Here is a 20,103-nt window from a genome sequence, read left to right on the forward strand (position 1 = left end):
ACCATTTTAGACACAACAATGTCTTTTTCTGTCTGTTTCACTCTCTCTATCTGACGCTCCGAAGCTCCTAAATCACAGAGGACATGTCTGTTGCGTTGCGGGTGGTCGCCCAGCCGCCCCGATGGTTACACAACGGGACTGTGATGTGCTGAGTGGCTGAAGGGTGCAGAACCCAGTCAAGTGTCAACGGCATCCGCCTGTTTTACGCTTCCTTATGGTGAGGGGAGCTCGCCTCCTCGGTGCGCCAAGACAGCTGTGACGTGATCGGCTCTTATTCTGCACCATTTTGGAAGCGTTTTGTCTCATAGATGGATGGACAGAGCTGGCAATGTTTCTGCGTACACCACCATTCTGCCTCTCTCTTTTTTTAAAGTGTTGGGGAGGAAGGTTAAGCCGCCTGGGCTTTCTCTGAGCCAGGAAAAGCCTATGTTGTCAGAGATGCTGCCTGCCTGACCCGTGTCCCTGTGTGTTGTGTGTGAGAGGGGGTCACTCTGTGCGTTGCAATCCTTGGAGAGGCAGGGTCACCTTTTTGGACGGGAGCCAGGAGTCAGTCACACACTGCAGGGCTGTTTGTTTATTGAGGGATGCACGGGCCGGGGCTCTGCGTGGTCAAGGGGGCAACATGGCTGCGATCTCGGCGCCCAGCAGGGAAGCATGCCTCTGGACCTTTTCTGTCGATAGGGCAGATGGCCGCTTTGTGTTTTGTTTGTTTGATTTTTCACAGAGAGTGAGAGAGTGAGAGAGACAGAGAGAGAGAGAGAGAGAGAGAGAGAGAGTACCTGTCAGAGCCACACAATGTGCATAGATGGCAAGCTTCTGAAGGGTGCTGCAGCTCCAATGCAGAGTTTTCTAAATAAATGTACACAACACAAGGTTAAATACAGCGTAAATCTTCACAGTTGCAAATTATTACCAACCCTAAAACAAGAAAATTAAATAAAGCTTAAGTGACTGATGGGCCAAGGTGCTGCTTACATCTTTTATGCGTCCTGAGCATGGAATGAGCTGCAAAATAGCATCAATATAGAAGATGTATTTGTCTATAATTTCTAACATGTGAAATTTTTTTTTTTTTAAATGTGGTTGTTAACATTATGTGAAAACTGCTTATACTGCCGCCTAGTTTCAACGTCGGGAATCTGACAGATTGGTCTCATTTCATTCCTTCCTGATTGATCAGCAAATGAGCGGACAGCCGACAGGGAAAATCTAGAGGGACATTAGGCCACAAATCAAGGTAGAATAACATATTTGATAACCCATTAGCTTTTATTAGAGAACAGCTAATGTTGGCATTCAACCTCCTCTCAGCCAACATCGCCGTTTAATGGCATTACAGGATAGGAATGAAAGGTGGAAATTAACTCTTATATATCAACACACAACCTGGTCACATTTATTTAAGCCTGGAAACAAAAGGCACTGGATGCAATCTAATTGTAGCTAGGAAATGGTTGAATGTACACAAGTAAGAGAAGTTTATTTAATACAGCACCTTTCACAGAACCGGTCACAAGGTGCTACACATGAAAGAAAACAACAAAACCCTGAAAAAAAAAAACAAAAAACACATGGAACAATTCAAAATGAATAAAAGCATACAGATTACAACACTAGATAGCAGCATGTGAGACAAAAGCCAGTCTGACAAGATAAGGCGCTTGACCATATGTGGCTCTGTATGTGAAGATGAGAACTTTGAAATGAATCCTGGAATTTACAGGAAGCCAATGTAAAGAGTGTAGAACGCTAACGTGAGCTAATGGATTAAAATATGGCCCAGTGTCCTCCTGGGTTTTCACTATCCCTCATCTCTTTTAGTTTCAGAAGCAATGAAATGATCATTATTTGTCGTGTTCTCAGTTTTTGTAGGACTTGAAATCTTGCAACACAGCAGTACAACATTTGAGCTTCCCACGCTGAGTGATGAAAATGGCTGCCATGATAATAATATGCTCCATCAAGCTTTCTGGCTAAATCTAGGATACATTTTATCAAATAAAAAAGATCAAAAAAATAAAAGATCTTGAAATGCTCGATCCTTCAATGCCCATTAACCCAACACTAAACTCCACTCCTCCAGTTTTTCCAAGCTCTGATGACCCAGATGACATCACCAGTTATTTTTTTCCTCACATTTTGTAAAGCTCCTGTTTTCACAGTCTGAATAGTACTCCTCGTGACGAGCAAACTGAATGTCATGGGTGAATCAGTGAAGTGCCCCTTTAAATAACAGTAATAATGACTGTATAAATGAATGGTTGTCCTCCAACAAAGGACAAGGTCTGCTTTATATCTCCCCTTTTAATTGAGCTCTTATGTTCGCTGATCCTATCTTTTAGTCTCAGCGGTAGATGCTTTATTGCATGGAATAGCTGATTATATAGATTACGTGTGTCTAACCACATCACCATTGAAAGAAAAATCACATTAAAAGACACCTTCCTTGGGTGCTGGGTGCAGTAAACTAATTGTCCTGCTCATCACAGTCTGTATTAATTGATTGTTTCTCCAGCCTCGGATCTGCTTCCATCACCAGAGGCGGTCCGGATCAAATCACAGACACAGCTTTGGCTCCAGGCGGCGACCAGTAGCTCCCATCAGCTCCAGTTTGGCACAGTGACACATATTGGGCTTGATTGAATGGGCAGTTGTCCCCATATGAGCGTGTGCACACACACACACACACACACACACACACACACACACACACACACACGCACACACACACAGACACGCTTGCCCATCATCCACTGTAAATTTTATCAGTCAGCTCTAATGTACATTACTGTTGATGGAGTGCGGTTGGTGATGGGAGGTGAGGAGAGGGGGGAGGAGGCAGGGGGAGGGGGGAGGGGAGGAGAGAGGCAGATTAGTGCTGGTGAGATGTCTGGTCTCCGTGGAGACGGATGGTGTTGAAAAAACCAATTATCTCTTCCTTGCTAAAGACTAAAACAGGATGTTGGAGCAGCGCAGATGCTGTAAGTGTGTCACCAGAACAAAAAACATTTTATTCAGATTAGCAGCACCGCGCAGTTGTTTAATACATTATGTAGATGTTTCATTAGGAAATGCCTCTCGTGTTTTTCCTACATTTAGGCTCTCTTCTATTTAGATTTGAATGTCGTTTTTCATATTTAATGGATGCAGTGCAACCGGTGTGGAAGTCATTAAAATACTCAGATGAGACGTGTGCTCTTAGTTAAAATCGAGGACATGCTCAGGGTGTCTGAGCAGGGAGCGAAAATAAAGACTCTATTATCACTTTAAATGTACAAAATCTTGACTGTACAGTGTAAAGTGTTCGAAACAAAGGGACCTCGGCTGCTCAGCTGTCTGCTGTGAAAACCCTCCCCAGCCATCGAGCCACCCACCTTGCAAAACCATCCATCACACCTCACCCAGCAGACGCCACCTTGTATTTCACCATATTATTAGCACCTCGCTTTCTGCTGGTGTTGCTTGAGATGCTGCTGCATGATTAAGGGGAAACATTACCGGTGTACCAAGTGTGAATTCTCACCCATGATCCCAAACATCACAGGCGCTGACATGAGAGTATGTAGGAGAGAGTTGGGCTTATTTTATTTTATTTTATTTCATTCAGTAGTCATGTCTCTGAGAGTCGATGCTCACGCTACCCAAAGATAACACACCCATATCCCGATCTGCAGATTGCCAGAAACCCCAGCTGTGACTGAAGATAGGGGCTGTTTTTCACACTCTGTCTGTTCTTGGCTGAGCATATGGCCTGATGCTGGGTAGAGTTCAGAATCTTGGCCAGACAGTGCGAGAACCCCCGAGAGGTCTGACAGAGCCTACTGGTTCCAGCAGGACCGGGCCGCTGCCCCTTCGCTCAACAGTTATATTTGTAATCCTCCCCTTCGTCGCAGTCTGTGTGCCCACATAATGCCTTGAGGAGAAAGAGCAGTCCTGTCAGTCAGCGGTCCCACGGGGGGCTGCAAGACTGTAGAAGGAGTGTGCTTGTCTGTCTCTCCGTCTTATTACCGGGCCATCAGCGGAGCAGCACACCCACACCCTGCCACTGTCAGATGGCAGGCCGAGCGGCTGCCACCAATTAACCCCCCGGTCGAGGAGTTCATACCGACGGGCACCATCACAGGGATGTTTAGGGGCTGACATGTTGTCTGGATTCTCACTACACTGAGCCCTCGCGCCGGTGCCAGTTATTTGTAATGAATTGTGGTCGTCACTGAAGCTTTTGTGATAGATGAGGCCAGCTTTGACATTTTTTTTTTTTTTTCCGAGGAATTTATAATTGTACACGCTGAATCCCCACAGAGGATGATTTATGGGTATGTGTGTAAGTCAACACATGTGTGCCCACCCATCTGTGTGAGTGTGTGTGTGTGTGTGTGTGTGTGTGTGTGTGTGTGTGTGTGTGTGTGTGTGTGTGTGTGTGTGTGTGTGTGCCTCTCCACTTCAGAAGAGAAAAATAACAATGGCATGGCTCACTGGGTGCGTCCCGACCATAGCAGAATTCAGAGGCGTCGAGCAGTGAATTGGCGAGGGCAGGGAGGGGGGGTGGCTGGGCCGAGCAATTTTTCTATTGTCTGCACGCCAAACGAAGGTTAGAGAACGGCTGAGAGGCGTGCGCTGGCAGGGTACAGAGGTTGGCGGTCCTTTTCAGGCAGGAGATGGGCTGGAAAACAAGTGGCATTCAACTTTTAGGGGCCTCATCACCGAGAGAGAGAGAGAGAGAGAGACAGAGAGCCAGAGAGAGAGGAAGGAACAGAGGGAGAGATTTAACAATGTTGTCTGGGTGCATTCTGTCTTTGAGTTTGTTTACGTGTGATGGGGGAATGAGCAATTTAAAGTCAAATCTAACTGCACAGCAGGGAGGCGCTTTATATGGGAAAATACTGAACACATCATAGAGGCTTACACGTAAGTTTATTTGCGCTTAGAGTGTGAAGTTGTTTGTTTTCATCAATCCCACGCCAGTCAATCTGAGAATTAGTGTTTGTGACAGAGAATCTCCTCCTGGGTTGAAAATTGGCATGCACAGTGAGATCGAGGACATTTATTCCTTTAAGATGTTTGAGCCGCCTCGTACTGTAGGTAGGAAAACCCACGTCTTTGTCCCCACATCCTGTCAGATTGAGTTTGTTTCCTACACAATGATCGATTTCTGGAAACAAGGTTAACATTGAGAAGGAAAGTGGAGGCAGATTCTGTTTTCTACTTTGAAATATTCATGCGCTTGAGTGAAGGTTTTCCGCATTTTTGTGTGTCTCTTAAAGCAGATTAAAGGTAGAATTTCTAAGAAGATCAATGGATTTGGTTCCTAAAATGTCACCTGGGACCACAATTATTTGGGAGTGACTTGTTATCTAAAGGTCAGCGTAAGAAGAAGAGGAATAAATATGAATATTTTAAAGGTCAGAGGTCTCAAATGTGAGTCAGCGGGGGAGTAGCTCATTCAAAGGAAATGGAACAACCTTTTTCAGAAAGCCAAATAGACCTGGTACCACATAGCGCCAGGTGTTACTGTGCTGCAAAAAAATGTTCACCAGCATAACGTCCACCAGCCTAACCTAAATAATAGCACAATTAACACTGAGCTCCACAGGTCAGTGACCGCACCGCTCATTTTCCGAACAATATATTCATTCAGATGCAGCTGCTTTAATTGCTCTCTCCTGTTTTTACATCTGATGTCGAGAAGGTCAGGTCGAGGGAGGGTGAAGGATGAGTGATTGTAACCCAATGAGTAGATAAACAAAAAGCAATCTTCTCGTCCTCCCCCCTGAACTCGTGCTCAGTGACCCCGGCAGAGATGAACACATCCAGGCCCCTCGTTCGCTCCCTGCTGCAGCTCTGTGAGGAGAAGGGCAGCCTACCAGGACATTCACTCTCATTACATTTTGTCAATGGAATTACAATCTCTGAATGATTCATTTCCTCCCTGTCACTCTTTTGTCAGTGCTTTGTTATGGAGATGTCTTTCGCTGTGCCTGTGCAGCTCCTGTTATCATGCAGCAATTCACAGTCCTGATGTGCACACTGTACCTTTTTTAAAAAAACTTTTTATATGATATTGTGTGAGGTTTTGTACTGATATTAGTGTGCTCATAATGTCTATAACAGACCATATGCTTAGGGTCTTATAACCTTACAAATGGGCATTCTATGTACGTTTACAAAACAGGCTTTAGCATATTTTAGCCCTGATACTGAGAAATATAATGGTGTTTATAGATACAGCCCTGGTTGACACCACATGGATATCCAGTCTTACTACTAATGGTACTATCACCTGTTCCCAGTCAACCTGTTCCGCTGTAGAATGTTTGGAACAGATGTTTTTGGAGCGTTCCACAACATTCCCAGTCTTTTGTAGTTCCTGTCCCGACCTGTTTGAAACATGTTGCTGGCATAAAAAGAAATCAGAAAAAGCATATGTTTATAAAAATTACTGTAACTGAATAGGTAAGAAATGAAATCTTTTATTTTGTACTGTTTTTTAATTGTATGTACTTTAATACATGGTGATTTGTATTAACCTTGTGTACAAGTGTTTAATAGTGGATGAAATTTCAGTAACAAAATGTGACAATATACATAATTATATGTTAATATATCTAATGCTGTATGGTTAGAATGTCATATCATATTTAACTGTACCATTTTATCGGTTTATGTGCTGCATTGCACCCCGCCGCAGGATGTCGCGTTGCACCCGACATCATAGTGTTGTTCCATGTTTTTCCCTAATGTGAACACACACCATATGTTATGTCGCATATTAGATATTAGGGTTGCAATGGCGTGAGATTTTCAGGGTATGATAACTGTCCCAGAAAAATAATTACACAGTTATTATTCTTATCGGTTGACCCTTACAGTAATTAAAATAGAAGGGTTTTTTGGCTTTATCATCATTTTACAAAATATTATGTTGTAATGTTTTTAAAAAGCACCACTACTGTAGAATTCAGACCCAAACTGTAATAAATGTACACGATAACCATCCATTTCTATAATTCTGCAACCCAAGTCTATCTATAAAGTGTAACTTGTATTGCATGGTTGGGTATGGTATGACCTACTGGCCTGTTCCTGTCTTCAGCTGTGGCTGTCCAGGCCTGGAGCGTATCTGGGAAGCCGACCTGGAAGCGTGTCACCTGTTCTTGCGGGGCCTCCAGCTGCGGACTCCCAGCTGCAGCGGAGCAGACATGGAAGACCTCCCCACTGCAGCAGTTTACGTTCCAACGCTGCCGTGCACCAAAGAAGAAGAAGACTGCGCCATGCTGACTGCGTTGGGAGGGCGCTGGTGTCCTGAGGCCAACTTACAGAACTCAGAGTTCACCAAGGTATCGCAACAGTGTCTTGTTAACACCATGTGATGTATTATTCATCTGAATGCCTGTGTATACACAGCAGACTGCAGACTGGGAGTTAGACTATCTGGGATTTGAAAGATACCCTTTCCATTGCTGTAGTCTGACATAGTTCATACATGTCTTTGACAGATTTCCAGATTCAGTAGGTTTTTTAAATTATTATTGTAGTGAAATATGTGTCCTCAGATAAAATGCTCCTGCTCAGTCAGTCCTCCGACTTGACCGGAGAGGACAGTTTCAGCCGATGCAGTCAGCTGTTGTCACAGTATAAAAGTCTGTGGACTGCAGTTAGATGAGCAGCAGTCATTAGCCCGAAGGTATTTCCAAACGAGGAAAATGTGGGCGTGAGGGAGGCAACCGCTTGGAAATATTTGGCTTCCTAGAAGACTTTCATTCTACATAGCTCAGACTGAAGAGTCTGTTTCTGCATGATTACCTGCGTTTAGTGGGAATGCATGTCTGTGGTGTGTGTGTGTGTGTGTGTGTGTGTGTGCGTGCGTGCGTGCGTGCACGTGTGTGTGTGCATGTCCGTGTGTTTCAGCGCTCACTGCTGGTCTATCCCATAGTGAGTTGAGGTCCACTGCCTCAGGGCAGAGTCTCTCCTCTCCTCACACTTTCCTCCACCCACGTAGTCTGACAGACTCGTCTGAGATAGGAACAAAGCCAACAGAGAAAGAAATAGCACACTTTGCAGACATGTTTTTGTGAGACTATATTTGGTTAGTTTGGCTCACAGATTTAACGGTATTTTTCAGATTTTTAATAGTAGCTGAAACTTTAAATTTGACTTATGTACATTTATACCCAGTATGGATTTACTGGAGAGTAGCCACAAGCAAGTATTGTTCATTGATCTTTACTGGTCGCTGCTGGCTGAATTTCCACTCGCATGCATTAAAACTGGAAGCTGTGGGTTTTCATTGCTGTGTTTAATAACTCCTACTGTTGCACCCTCTTCACCTCCTCTCACTGTCTCGCTCTTTGTGACCATAAATACACACTTTTACATTGATGTCTTCTTTCCCTGCCCTCTCTGACCGCATTTTTTACAAACTGCATGGATCTGTTTTCTGCTTTCCCTTTGTTTCTCTCTGCTTCTCTGTCTCCTCCTAAAGCCCGGCCCCTCCTAACATTTCTCCAAGAACTAAAAGGTGAGATAGCTAAAGATTTCCCTCCTTTGTCTCCGTCCTGTTCACTGTTTTTTCTTTAGATTTTAGTACACTAAACAGCTAACATGTTTTTACAACAAACGTATCTGGTAATCTTTATCGAGATATGAACAGGAGCACTTGTAAGTGGAGCTTTTTTCTTTCGGGACAGAAACACCATATAATAAAAATGCAACATGTCCTTTACTGTTATTCTTATATTTCAGACATTATTTATCTTCCTTCACATGGGAAGTTTCAGATGTGTTTCACAGTACTCAAGGACCCACATATGAAAAGTGTGCTTCAGTTTGGATTCAGTAGTTTTGAGTGTTTTTGTCTCAAGGCTACGCCGTGGAAGAAGAATTTTATCAGTTGAATACCATAAAATCTTTGCAGTCCGCACCATGAGGATGGTATGTGGCAGATTATGCTGCTGTGCTGGTGGATGTAATTGGTGAGAGTAAAAAAAAAAAAGAAAAGTTGTGTTCAGTTTGTGTGACAGGCTCAAAAATTGCAGCGTTTTACCGATCTGATCTCAGCTGCCGCACAAAGAGTTATAGATGGTCAACTGTGTTTACTGGAGAGCGGAGCGATAAAGGCTGTTAGACGCATTTTAATTACAAAATGATAATTAAAATTTCTGCTGATTATAACATGTCGCTACCCTGCCTTCTTATGTACTTACCCTAAAGCCACAAACAATATGTTAGCCTCCAATAGGTACAGTAATTACCTCCTTCCTTAGTAAAGAATGCACAATTACACACTTGGAATACCAACAAAGGAGACCTGCAGTACAGATGAGCCAGTTAATCCATTTTCTCCTTGTCAGTTTTGGTGATGAATAATTACAACCTCCTCTCATTATGATGATGCAGCACACATACAGTACACAGCCAACATAATTGCATTTTCAATAATTCATAAGCAGGTTTACGACTGTGTGGCCTCAACAAATCTCTCCCTTTTGTTGCAGAAACTGGAGGAGTTTTTGTTCTGCATGGAGGATAACCACCCAGAGGTTGGTAATGTTAACGTTGTCACTTTGTTATCAGTGTAATCAAAGTGTCAGTAACATCGACGCCCGGGCTTACTCGGACACAGAAGAATCAATTAGCTGACCTTAGCTTAAACATGACCTCTGTCGCCTTTCTGACCATCTGATCAATACTGATCTACATGAGAAGCCTCGGCCGGTGTCGCTGACTGTCTGACAGCGCCTTTTACCAGACCTTTATTTATACAGGGAAGGGGTTTTGCTGAGCTTGTATTCTTCTTTCAGCACCCTCCTGCTTTAAATTCAGGCATTTAGACTCATTCACACCTGGCAGCCAAACAGTAGAAAGACACCTAAGTGAAGTGAGTGCTGAGTGTGCCATCTCAAACCGCAGCGAAAGAAAACAAGTAATGAAGAAATCGATGTGTGAGTGCTGAGTGTTGAAAAGCTGACGCTAAACTCAGTTGCTGTTTCAAGAATAATACCAATTATGTATGAAAGATTTGGAATATTTTGAGGCTTGTCTAAAAGGCTGACGCTCAACTGTGCTGCCTTCTTTAAAAGTGCAATAATATCAATTAAAAGACTTTTAATTGGTGAGGCTGTAGTAAGAACAGTTCTCCACACAGAGTCTGAAGGGTGGCTTCTTTCCAAAACCAAAAACACAAGAGCAAACGTTAGCATGTCTGGCTAACTAGCGTCCCAGGGAGACCAAGTGATACTTCCAGATGAGAATTCTCTGAAACATACCGAGTTAGTGCTCATCCTGTGATGGTAACTTTTGACACATTTGAAAAAGTTTCTTCATTTAAATATATGAACCAAGGACAGAACATGAAACCCCTGCAAGTTAAGTGTATAGGCCAGTTCTCTGTACACCTGAACTACAAAACTTTGAATCCCACTGAATTATTGAAAACCAAGCTGACATAAAGTGCCTCGATCCCGATGATGTATCACTGAGTCAAATGATATGATGGATGTTTAATGGTATTGGTCTGTTTGTCTTGATGGTGTTGTGATAGCACTGTAGATGAGCCGGTCTCTTCGCCTCGCAGAGCGTCTGACCTCTTTCTCCTTTCCATAATGACTTTAAGTAAATGATTTCCACTTAGCCGCTGCCAAGCTGCTGCCCCGCCGCCACAATGGAGATTGATTGGTGTGTGTGTGTGTGTGTGCAAGTGTGTGTTTTAGCACTGGGCTTTTTTTTTCTTCTAATCTCTACTAATTGTTCTTTTATCCTCTCAAGGTCCTTACGTCCCGCTCTTTACACTGACCCACTGTACCAGACAAGAATAGAGACTTTATTAGAAGAATGGCTCCTGATTAGATTGCTCATCAGGTAGTTGTTGTTTACACGAGCCCTGTTAGAATCTGTCAGGCACAAGTTGACTGCTGTGTCAAAATTCCTGACTGCAGACTCATTTTATACAGTTGCTACAATATTCTTTTTTCCCCATTATACAGTGAAAAGATATATGTGTCTTTCCATTTTGTATCAGCAGGAAATGTTTTAATCATGTACACGGACCTCATTCATGTACACTGATATCAAACTGTATCTCAGTGCTGGTAATCTTTTGGCCCCACTTTCCTTTTTATGATGGTTATTATAAAGTATTCCTAAGCATGTTGATTTATTGTATATTAACTACTAAAACCATATGCAATAAAGAATGATAGAAACCGTACGGATAGTACAAAGTATGGAACTGAACCACAGCTCAAAAACCTATTGCAGGTGGTCAAACCTCCCGAAAACAAATCAGAAAGAAGTCTGCGTGCTTACTTCTTTGAGTTCATTTTGTCACTTTTCCAGTGTGAAACCTTCGACTCTTGGGACACAGCTTCAGACCAACCCCTCAGGCTGTCACTGCGTTATTTGTAGATGATCTTGGAAACTGATTGGATTGAAGTGTGGAAAGAATTCAATAAATAATGAGTAATTACATTCCAATAATAAGGCATCAGCTAAAACAAAGACAACAATTTTATCTTAATTCCTTTATAATGAATTCACCTATTTTATTGCTTGTAAGAGCAATTATGGTGTTGAGTGTGGTGCCAGTGCTATATTATTGTTTTGTATTGCCCGCTCTGCACAAAGTGTCGGTCCTAACAGCACCCGTGGGAACACGCACAATTACCTGCTGCCTCTCACTCAGTATTGCTTAAATAAGCATACCGGTGCATACATGAGTGTAATTTAAATAAGTTCGTGCTTCTGCCGTGTGCCTTGTTTAGATTTGCTCTAACAGCATTAGCACCTAATGTGCCTCAGGAATCAACACGTCGATACATGTATGCCTGTGAGTCTATTATGTAAATCGACATGTTGTTGAAATCTCATTTCCCATGTTTCCTTGTTTGTCCAGGGCCGATGTAACTATGGTAACTATAGATGATTTGTATTGTTTTGATCGCCACCAGGAGACACACGACAGCTTCTGAATAGTTCCTTAAAAGGTTTGTGTAACAGACTGTGAGGGATGTTTTCAACAGTGTCGTCCTGCACGCTGGGCTTTTTGTTTTCTACGCGGTGGTTGTATTGACTTCGCAGATGTTGACTGCCGGCTATAAAGTATAGAATCAATCAGCCACACAAACACAGGCTCTTACCTGCTAAAGAGGCCCCTAAGCTTGACAAACAAACATCTCAGTGGATCTTTAAGTTCGTTAACTTCTTTGAGAACTCAGTGTCACATGAGGTGACGCCTGAGGACAGACTCAATTAAGTGCCCCACACACAAAAACATGATGTTTAACTCTCACTTAATTCCTTGATTTCATCAGGGATGACTTGTACATATTGTCTCACCTCAGGCCTATTGTTGTTGTACACCTCTTTTGGGATGTTACATCATCCGGACAAGGAGGCCTATTCTGGGACACAGACGGGAGACATGACTTTCAAGTGATTGTTCTGACGCCTCTGAGCTGCAGGGAGTTGATATTTCCTACCTGCAGCTACTGTATGAGTCAGATTTCTGCGTGTTGTTTGACGAGAACGCTGGGTTGGCGTGCGCGTGTACAGTGTGTGTGTGTGTGTGTGTGTGTATGTGTGTGTGTGTGTGTGTGTGTGTGTGTGTGTGTGTGTGTGTGTGCGTCTATTTGCTCACAGCGAGTCTGTGTGCTCCTGTGCATGTGTTTTTGTTCTCTGTGCTTGATAAGTGTGAAGAAACGAGGACATGGCGTCTGCAAAGGGGACCTGTTCTAATTATGGCCAGCCCTGCTCTCTGAAAGCTCTGCCCCACTGCACTCTGCTCCTCCACCAACCTGACATCATCCCCACCTCCCTCTAATACACACTCAGCCTCGCAGCCTCCTCAGGTGATCTGCAGATACACCGCTCAGTGTTGTGCACACACCCCCCCCTGGTGTGTATTGTGTACATTGTGACCCTGGCACCTGACCAAGCAAAGCTCTTGGCAGGCTCATGCTTTTAGTCTGGCCTGCTATTCTCCACCTCAAACTCGTACCTGGTGGAAACATGATGAGGGACTCAGCGTGGAAGAGATTAAATGAGTGTTGGAAAACTCTGACTCATGGTTATAAGAGCACATATATATGCAGTTTTTATTAAAAGTAAGATTAAAGAGAGAATGAAACACCACTAATAGTAAAGTAAACATAATGCCTTTGTATCCCTTTAACTATACAAAGGTGGAACCATGCAGCCTTAATTAAGGAACATCACTCCATTCAAATGTGGCTACACGGTCAGATTGACACAATCGACACAGGGTTTTGCCCATCGCTTAGGGCCTAGGAGCTGCACCGAAGCTGTTTTGGGTACCACGAAAGATAAATGAATCTAATATCAGTGATTAAACAAAGTAAGTGACTTCTCCCAGATCTAATGGATGTAGTTGGTTCCCAGTGGACTTCTTTTGCAAGTTTATCATCAAGCATTACGAGTATTGCTTGATAATAACCTGCTCTACTTTTTTTTTTTTTTTTTACAACTTTTGGTACAAAGATAAGGTCGTAAAAATCGACCAAACCTGTGTTAAAATTGGCTTTCTTTCGAAGTGTTTCGCTGGATGAAAAGACTTTTCCGTCATCCTGTCACACCAGTGCTTAAAACCCCCAAATACTTGTGTGTTTCGCCTGGTAGGTCGATTGTTATTGCCATATTCTTGGGTCATTTATTTTCAATATCAAGCCCATATATTTGAACCATTGCAGCTTCACCTGTTGGTCCGCCCATCCTTTCCTCATTCATGATTTCATCCCTCGTTTCCTCCTCCTGTCAGGATGGGTGCGGGGCGGAGGCTGCAGACCTGACGGAGCGCTGCGAGCAGATCAGTGACAGACTAATGACCTTGGAAGATGAATTGCAGACAGCCATACTGAACAGGGATCAGGCCCTCACCCATATCCTTTCACGGCTCTCTAAATGAACATACATCATATAAACTGTGCTATCTGTATGTGTTTCTGTCTCTGTCCATCCATCCTAAGGACCTAGTTTCCTCCAAGCCTCCCTGCTCTCAAAAGCACACATCCAGACTACCTTGAGGCTGACTGATGTTATGTGACTTACGTTTTCGAGGAAAAAGAAAATCAACCTGCTTTATCTGACATCATGGGTCCACTCAGAGAGGGAATTGATGATAAACTGGGATCAGAAGATTTTTCCTGGCAGGCTGGACGTGCCGATTGGACAATGAAATTGCAGAAGTCAAAGCGAGGTTATTAGACGGTCCTCGATGTGGGCTGCCACTCATCACGGGCTGAGATTAAAGTAGGCTGACAGGGGCAGCTCGGCGGCGGGTGGAGGGATGTCACTCTAATGACTGCGCTCCCGTCATATCTTAATGTCCATCCTCCTGCTGACCCTCCTCACTCCCCCTCCTCTTCCTCCTCTCCCCTCATCCGTATGCCCACCTCCACTTGCTGGGAGGAAATTACAATATCCATGATAATGACTCAAATGAAAGTGTTGAGGCTGATTACAGGTCACAATACATCATTTTCCGCGCTAATTAGAAAGCTGATTGGAAATAGATTAGTGTGTTTTTCTTGCTCCACTTTTCCCCCTTTGCTCTGCAGGCTTATTAAGACGGATGGAAAAGGCAATATTTCTGCACAGTTATGAAGAAGAACCGCCACCTAACCTGCTGGTCCTTTTTTTTTTATCTATTTAGTGTCACGACACGTTTCTTCTCTTTCAACACGAGCTGCCAGAAATACCTCCCTAATCTGATGAATGCTATTTGGTTTTATAATCTCCAAAAAAGCTGCGTGTTTCACTCTCAGCTGAAGTGGGGCCCGGCTGTTTTTCACATCTGATTAGAGATTCAAGTCCCCCGTCGTGCTGTCAGGGGTCAGCACGGGCTGCTCCACTGTTTGCATGATATCGATGCAGCCTGGCAGCCGGAGACAGACACAGATTGGCCCGCATCCCTCCACCTCTCTGTTTTTGTGTCCTCACGTGTCATTCATCCCGGCCTTTTGAAGTCGGTCCGTGCAAAAGCGCCGCGGATACTTCAGGACACCGATGACGTAGGACAATACGGTTGTTGGGTTGCAGAAATCGAGCGGAGACTGATCTCGCGATGGCGCTGCAGTTGCCATAGCGACAGGAAGATCAAACCTCCAGTCTCTGAGGGTCTTAATTGAGTCCCTGCACTCAGTGCGAGGAGGTGAATGGACGACCACAGGGGCTGGAATTGAAAGAACAGAGACAGATAGACAAAATCATGTCAATCTCTGTGGTTTGTCTGAAAGCCTCCACACATAATTCCGAGCTCTATCATCCCATTTGGACCGCGTCGCCTTAAAAACTCCCGTCGAACCTTCTGCAGTATTCATGAAAAGCCCTTTAACGGCTGGTTAATTATGAATGGGGACAATCTGTGTCCATTCAGACTGTAAAACGAGCCATCAGGCCCCATCTGCCATCAAAGCCGTCCCTTTGATTTGCCACTTAAGCTGGACACTCACACGATTAATTTGAGTTTCTAAGCAGGTTAAACAATCCCCCCACTGATGACAACCTCTATCCCGTTTCATTGATGGTTTATGAATAATTTAGCTGGGCAGTCTGTTTGCTTGGGTCCCCACACTACCACCCGGCCCCACAGTCGAGATGAGCTCATGAATAGTGAATTGGATGGGGTTAAATTGGGTATGACTTGATGATCTGTCCCAGTAATCCATTTGGTGGCCAAATTGGAGATTGATGACTTCATTGGGTTATGGCTGTCCGCTGCTGTTTGCATTAACCATGGTGGAGCCACAAGTGTCACTTTTGCCCCAAGAATTTGTCTGCCGGCATGCCTTTTTTTAAAATTTACATGTGAACGTGTATCTCTCCGTTTCTACTGTTTGCTCCTTGACTCACACCGCACAGTCGTTGGAGAGGGAGGTTCAGGAAGTGAAAGCCACTTTACAGAGCATGCTCGCACAGCTCAAAGAAGAAGAAGAGGAGGAAGAGGAAGCGGGCGAGTTACAAGATGATGACCTCATGAAAAATGGGACAGAGGAAGAAGAAGAAGAAGAGGAGGAGGAAGAAGAGGAAGACGAGGACCAGTACTTCAGTGACAGCTGGGGCATTTGAAATGGATGCCTGTCGTGTTTTATGACCACTCGCGCACAGACCGGCTCTCTCTGAGCCTGACCTCAGCTTTGCAGGAGAAGTGACCCCATATCCATTTACTGTAACGCCTCACTCCGAGGGCTTTATGACCAGCCTCTGTGGTACTGCAGAAAGTTTCCAGTACAAAGCCTCAGCAAGTCTGTGTAACATTTTCTCTGACTACAAATAGAACTTTGGTATAAATGCAGAATGAAGTCACTTTGATGCAAATTTTGGAAGTTCCTCAAATCTTGCCAGCACAAGTTTAACCAGGGGAAGAGTGCCTTAGGCCACTGAGCCCACATAGTGACTATTTTTTCAACAAGTTTTCATGTCATGTCTTACAAGCTCTAAGCAATGAGATGATTTTCCTTCAGTTTGCGTTGTTAAGACATCACATTTTGAAGTCTCAGGAGTTGGAAATGGTCAGCTTTAAAGCGAGACTGTCTAACGTTTACTGAACACAAGCAACTGGTCGCAAAAAGTGAAACTTAAAAGGTCCAGTGTATAGGATTTAGAGCAGTAATGGAATATAATATGTATTATTCTGTTTTTATTAGAATATAACTACCTAAAAATAATAATCGCTGTGTTTTTGTTACCTTAGAATGAGCCTTTTATATCTCCAGAGGGAGCGGGGTCCACCATTTCCACAGTAACCCAGAGCGGAAGAACAAAACACACATTTAGAGAGGGCCTTTTATGTTTTGTTTTTTTGCGTTTTAGTGGCTACCTTGGTGAGATGAGAGCTGTTCAGCTGGTCGCAATTTGAACCCTCACCACTAGATGCAGCTAAATCACTAGTCCTTTACCATATCTAGAGTTGTGAAACTATGCTGCATTTTATTGACCTTAAAATTAGCCTTTTATACCTACAGAGGGAGCAGGTCCTCTTCCAAGTTACACTTGGACCACCATACACCGTAGGGCTGAGATGGATCAGTTGGTTGTAATCTGCAAACTCACCACTAGGTGCTGACAAATTCTACGCACTGGACCTTGAATAACTTATGGTAAAACAAAGTGCACATTAGTACAAGAAGTCATACAGTTGATAAACTGACTCAGTAATGTCAGCTACACAATGATGTCTGTACAGAGTGCTTATGTTAGCTGACATTATAGGCACCGTAAATTATAGGTTATAAGTTATTTATGCTTTTACACCTACAAGTTACATAGTCTCACTTTAAAATTCACCAAAACAGTGAAGTAGCCAGCCTGAAACCAAACTGTAGCAGAAAAATCACTACACACTCACCTGAACCACTTGTTTGACAGGCATCTGAGGATCAAATGGACAATCTGAACACGTTTTACTGTTATCACTCTTGCACATGACCTAAAATGTATGCTTGACTGTTAGGTCAGTCAGCCACTCCTGCGCGTTTTCGTACGATTGGACTCGCGTGTGATTCTGTCCATGAAATAACTCATTTGTGGTGCTACAGAGTGTGAGCTAACTTGAACACTTTATTGTTTTCTTTGTGTGGAAAATGCAATATTTTAGATTTGTTTTCTCTCAGAGACCTAAAGCACCATACGCTTGTAGAGATGCTCTGTATTTTAAAACACGTGTCGTGTCTTATGCATGAAGGTAATACTGAAGGAGAGGTGGATGTAGAAGATAAGTGTTTGCAACTGCTGTTTTTTTACCTTCACCTATTAATCTTTTTCTTTTTTTAAACTGTGCAGCTTGAACTTGCTGTATCATATTTTATATTTATTCCTTACAGCGCCTCACTAATTACAGCATGTCCCGTTCAGCCTAATGTTGTGTCCTGCTGTTTTCTTTTTGTATTGAGTTACAGCCCCTCTGGTGATTTCCCCTCATATAATATGTGCGGGCATGCAGCCAGGCAAGTGAGGGCAATAGTGACATGTAGGAGATATCAATACGGTAATAAAGGTCCTCTAGTGAGGTCTTTGGGGGATACACAGGCTTCAATTGTTATCTTGCCTCAGCAGCGGCGGTGTGGTTAATTGGGAGGCAGCCTCACCGAGGACATGGCGGGGGAAATGGGATGGTGTTGCTTTGTCTCCAACAGATTCTGCCCTGTGTTTTCAGAGCAGGGGGCTGTTAAGGGATCCTCAGAGGCGTGTCTGCAGACCGGCGCTCGGGGCTGTAAACACAGCTGAGTGCGCAGGGTTTTTCAGCGGTGGCACAATGGGCCTCTCTGACATTACAGTCATGTTGCAAACCACTTGCCAGGCTTCAAGTCTCCACATCTATCAGCGTCAGGCGGCATACAGACAGAGCCTGGCACAAACACCTCACTGCCGAACACCCCCACCTCATAATTGAATCCGTGCTTGCGCCGTACTGTGCCCCGCGTGGCAGCTCGGCTCATAAAATGGCTACGGAGAAAAAACCCCAGATGATTTTCAGCAGGCAGATAAAGCAGGGCGAAATGTTTCCTGACGTAAAATGAAGCAACATGCAGTGTAAGTCATGTGTCTCTGCAATTTGGTTGCTAGAATATTGTACAAAGGTTTGTTACAATACTGTAATCTGTTTTCTGACAATACCGTCAGAGCCGCCCCTTTGGTTTTTGTTGCTGCAAACAGAGTCACATTTACTACTTGAAATTCATACTTATTTTTGCAACAATAGGTCCTTGATTTCAGACAGAGGTGGACAAAAGCAGGGCAGATCATTTTTAGTCAGCCAATGCCAGTTTGTTGGCTGAAATTACCACTTTTGCTAGTAGACTGTATAACCTGCAGCTATCTTGCATTTTTTTTTTATGTTAGCCTCAGGAATTGATTTAGAAAATCTCATAATTTCCAGTTAACGTGTTGATGTTGTCATCCAACTTAAGGCAAGAAATCTCTAAAAAGGGTCTATGATGTGCACTTTAAGGGTAATACTGTGCCACAAGACTGAGGCTAAAGTTACATTTCCCAGTCAAAAAGTTAGCAACAGTATGGTATGAATAGGCTTCTTTCATAAGATAAACTTTAGAGGGTAAATTTGGTTTCAAACATTCAAAAATGCAGTAACTTTGTCAACTGAACTGAAGGAACAACAGCGTTGATGCCATGTCAGAAACCTGTATGAACTTTGTCAAGATGTCTGCTGAAATATGCATGCTAACCAGCTAGCCCACGGCCCATCCTGTCTCCTAATAGTCCCTCCTCACATAACCGTTTAGATGATCTAGTTAAAGAGCTCTGGTGTTGGCTTACTGTAACACTTCATAGAACTGAGCCATTGTGAACATTATTGGCCACAAATGTGGGTTTCCTGCTTTGACATGTCAAACATGACTGCTGTTAAAAAGGGCCTAGACAACAAGACATGATAGCCTGTTAGCCCCCGTAGTTTCAGCTGGAAAATAGTCGAGTCTTCTTAAATAAAGAGGAATAAAATCACAAAATGTTACGAAAGGAGACCTATTTTTCTCACTTAACAGAAAAATACAACTGTGCACCTTCTGAATTCAAGGTTACCTCTTTTATCATCCGAAGATGTAGATTGTAAAGTATTGGAAAACGTGCTATACAAACTCGACATAAACAAACTAAAACTCACCAAAACATTCCTGGTTTGTCTTTCATCACTCCAGACAGCTGAATCTAGTTAAGCTGAGTCCGCTGTCTATCTTCTGTGGTTGGGGTGAATGTGGAAGGCTAATAGGGCCACTTTGCTCCACAGCTAACTGAGCTACCTGCTAACACAAGCTAGTCTACAGGCGAAGACAGCCACAGCAAAGAGTAGCAAAGCGTGCTCATGCTGCCCCTCGTAGTTTTGGAGCTACCTTCTGTTTCCGTCCATTACTTACAAATTACACTTTCAACCCCCCCTAAAACAATGTAGCCTGGTAGCCTATAAAATGTGCTGTTATAAAGGTCTTATTGATAACGTTAAACCACGGAATATACCCTACTATGGCATTCGAATCACATCTGATCCTTCAAGCAGTTGCCAGTTTGCTGCAGCTTCTAGCTCGCTAATGTTATGCTGGCCACATACTTTTTTAATGTTTAATGTTTTTTTATTTA

General features: G+C 43.5%; 1 protein-coding gene across 4 annotated transcripts in view; it reads left to right on the plus strand.

The window, feature by feature from the left end:
- The window catches only part of disc1 (DISC1 scaffold protein), a 43,632-nt gene extending 23,995 nt beyond the window's left edge, over positions 1-19,637 (plus strand). For 2 of the 4 annotated variants that reach the window (XM_037124140.1, XM_037124141.1), the window contains exons 11-14: positions 7,094-7,337; positions 9,495-9,539; positions 13,772-13,892; positions 15,872-16,080. In XM_037124140.1, the coding sequence (XP_036980035.1) occupies positions 7,094-7,337; positions 9,495-9,539; positions 13,772-13,892; positions 15,872-16,080 (619 nt within the window). Of the gene's footprint in view, positions 1-7,093; positions 7,338-8,482; positions 8,519-9,494; positions 9,540-13,771; positions 13,893-15,871 lie in introns of those variants that run through there. The other 2 variants (XR_005079357.1, XM_037124139.1) reach the window with 2 other exon arrangements.
- Positions 19,638-20,103: the final 466 nt, after the last annotated feature.

Source organism: Acanthopagrus latus, chromosome 15 (genome assembly GCF_904848185.1).
Source record: "Acanthopagrus latus isolate v.2019 chromosome 15, fAcaLat1.1, whole genome shotgun sequence".
NCBI classification, from domain to species: Eukaryota; Metazoa; Chordata; class Actinopteri; order Spariformes; family Sparidae; genus Acanthopagrus; species Acanthopagrus latus.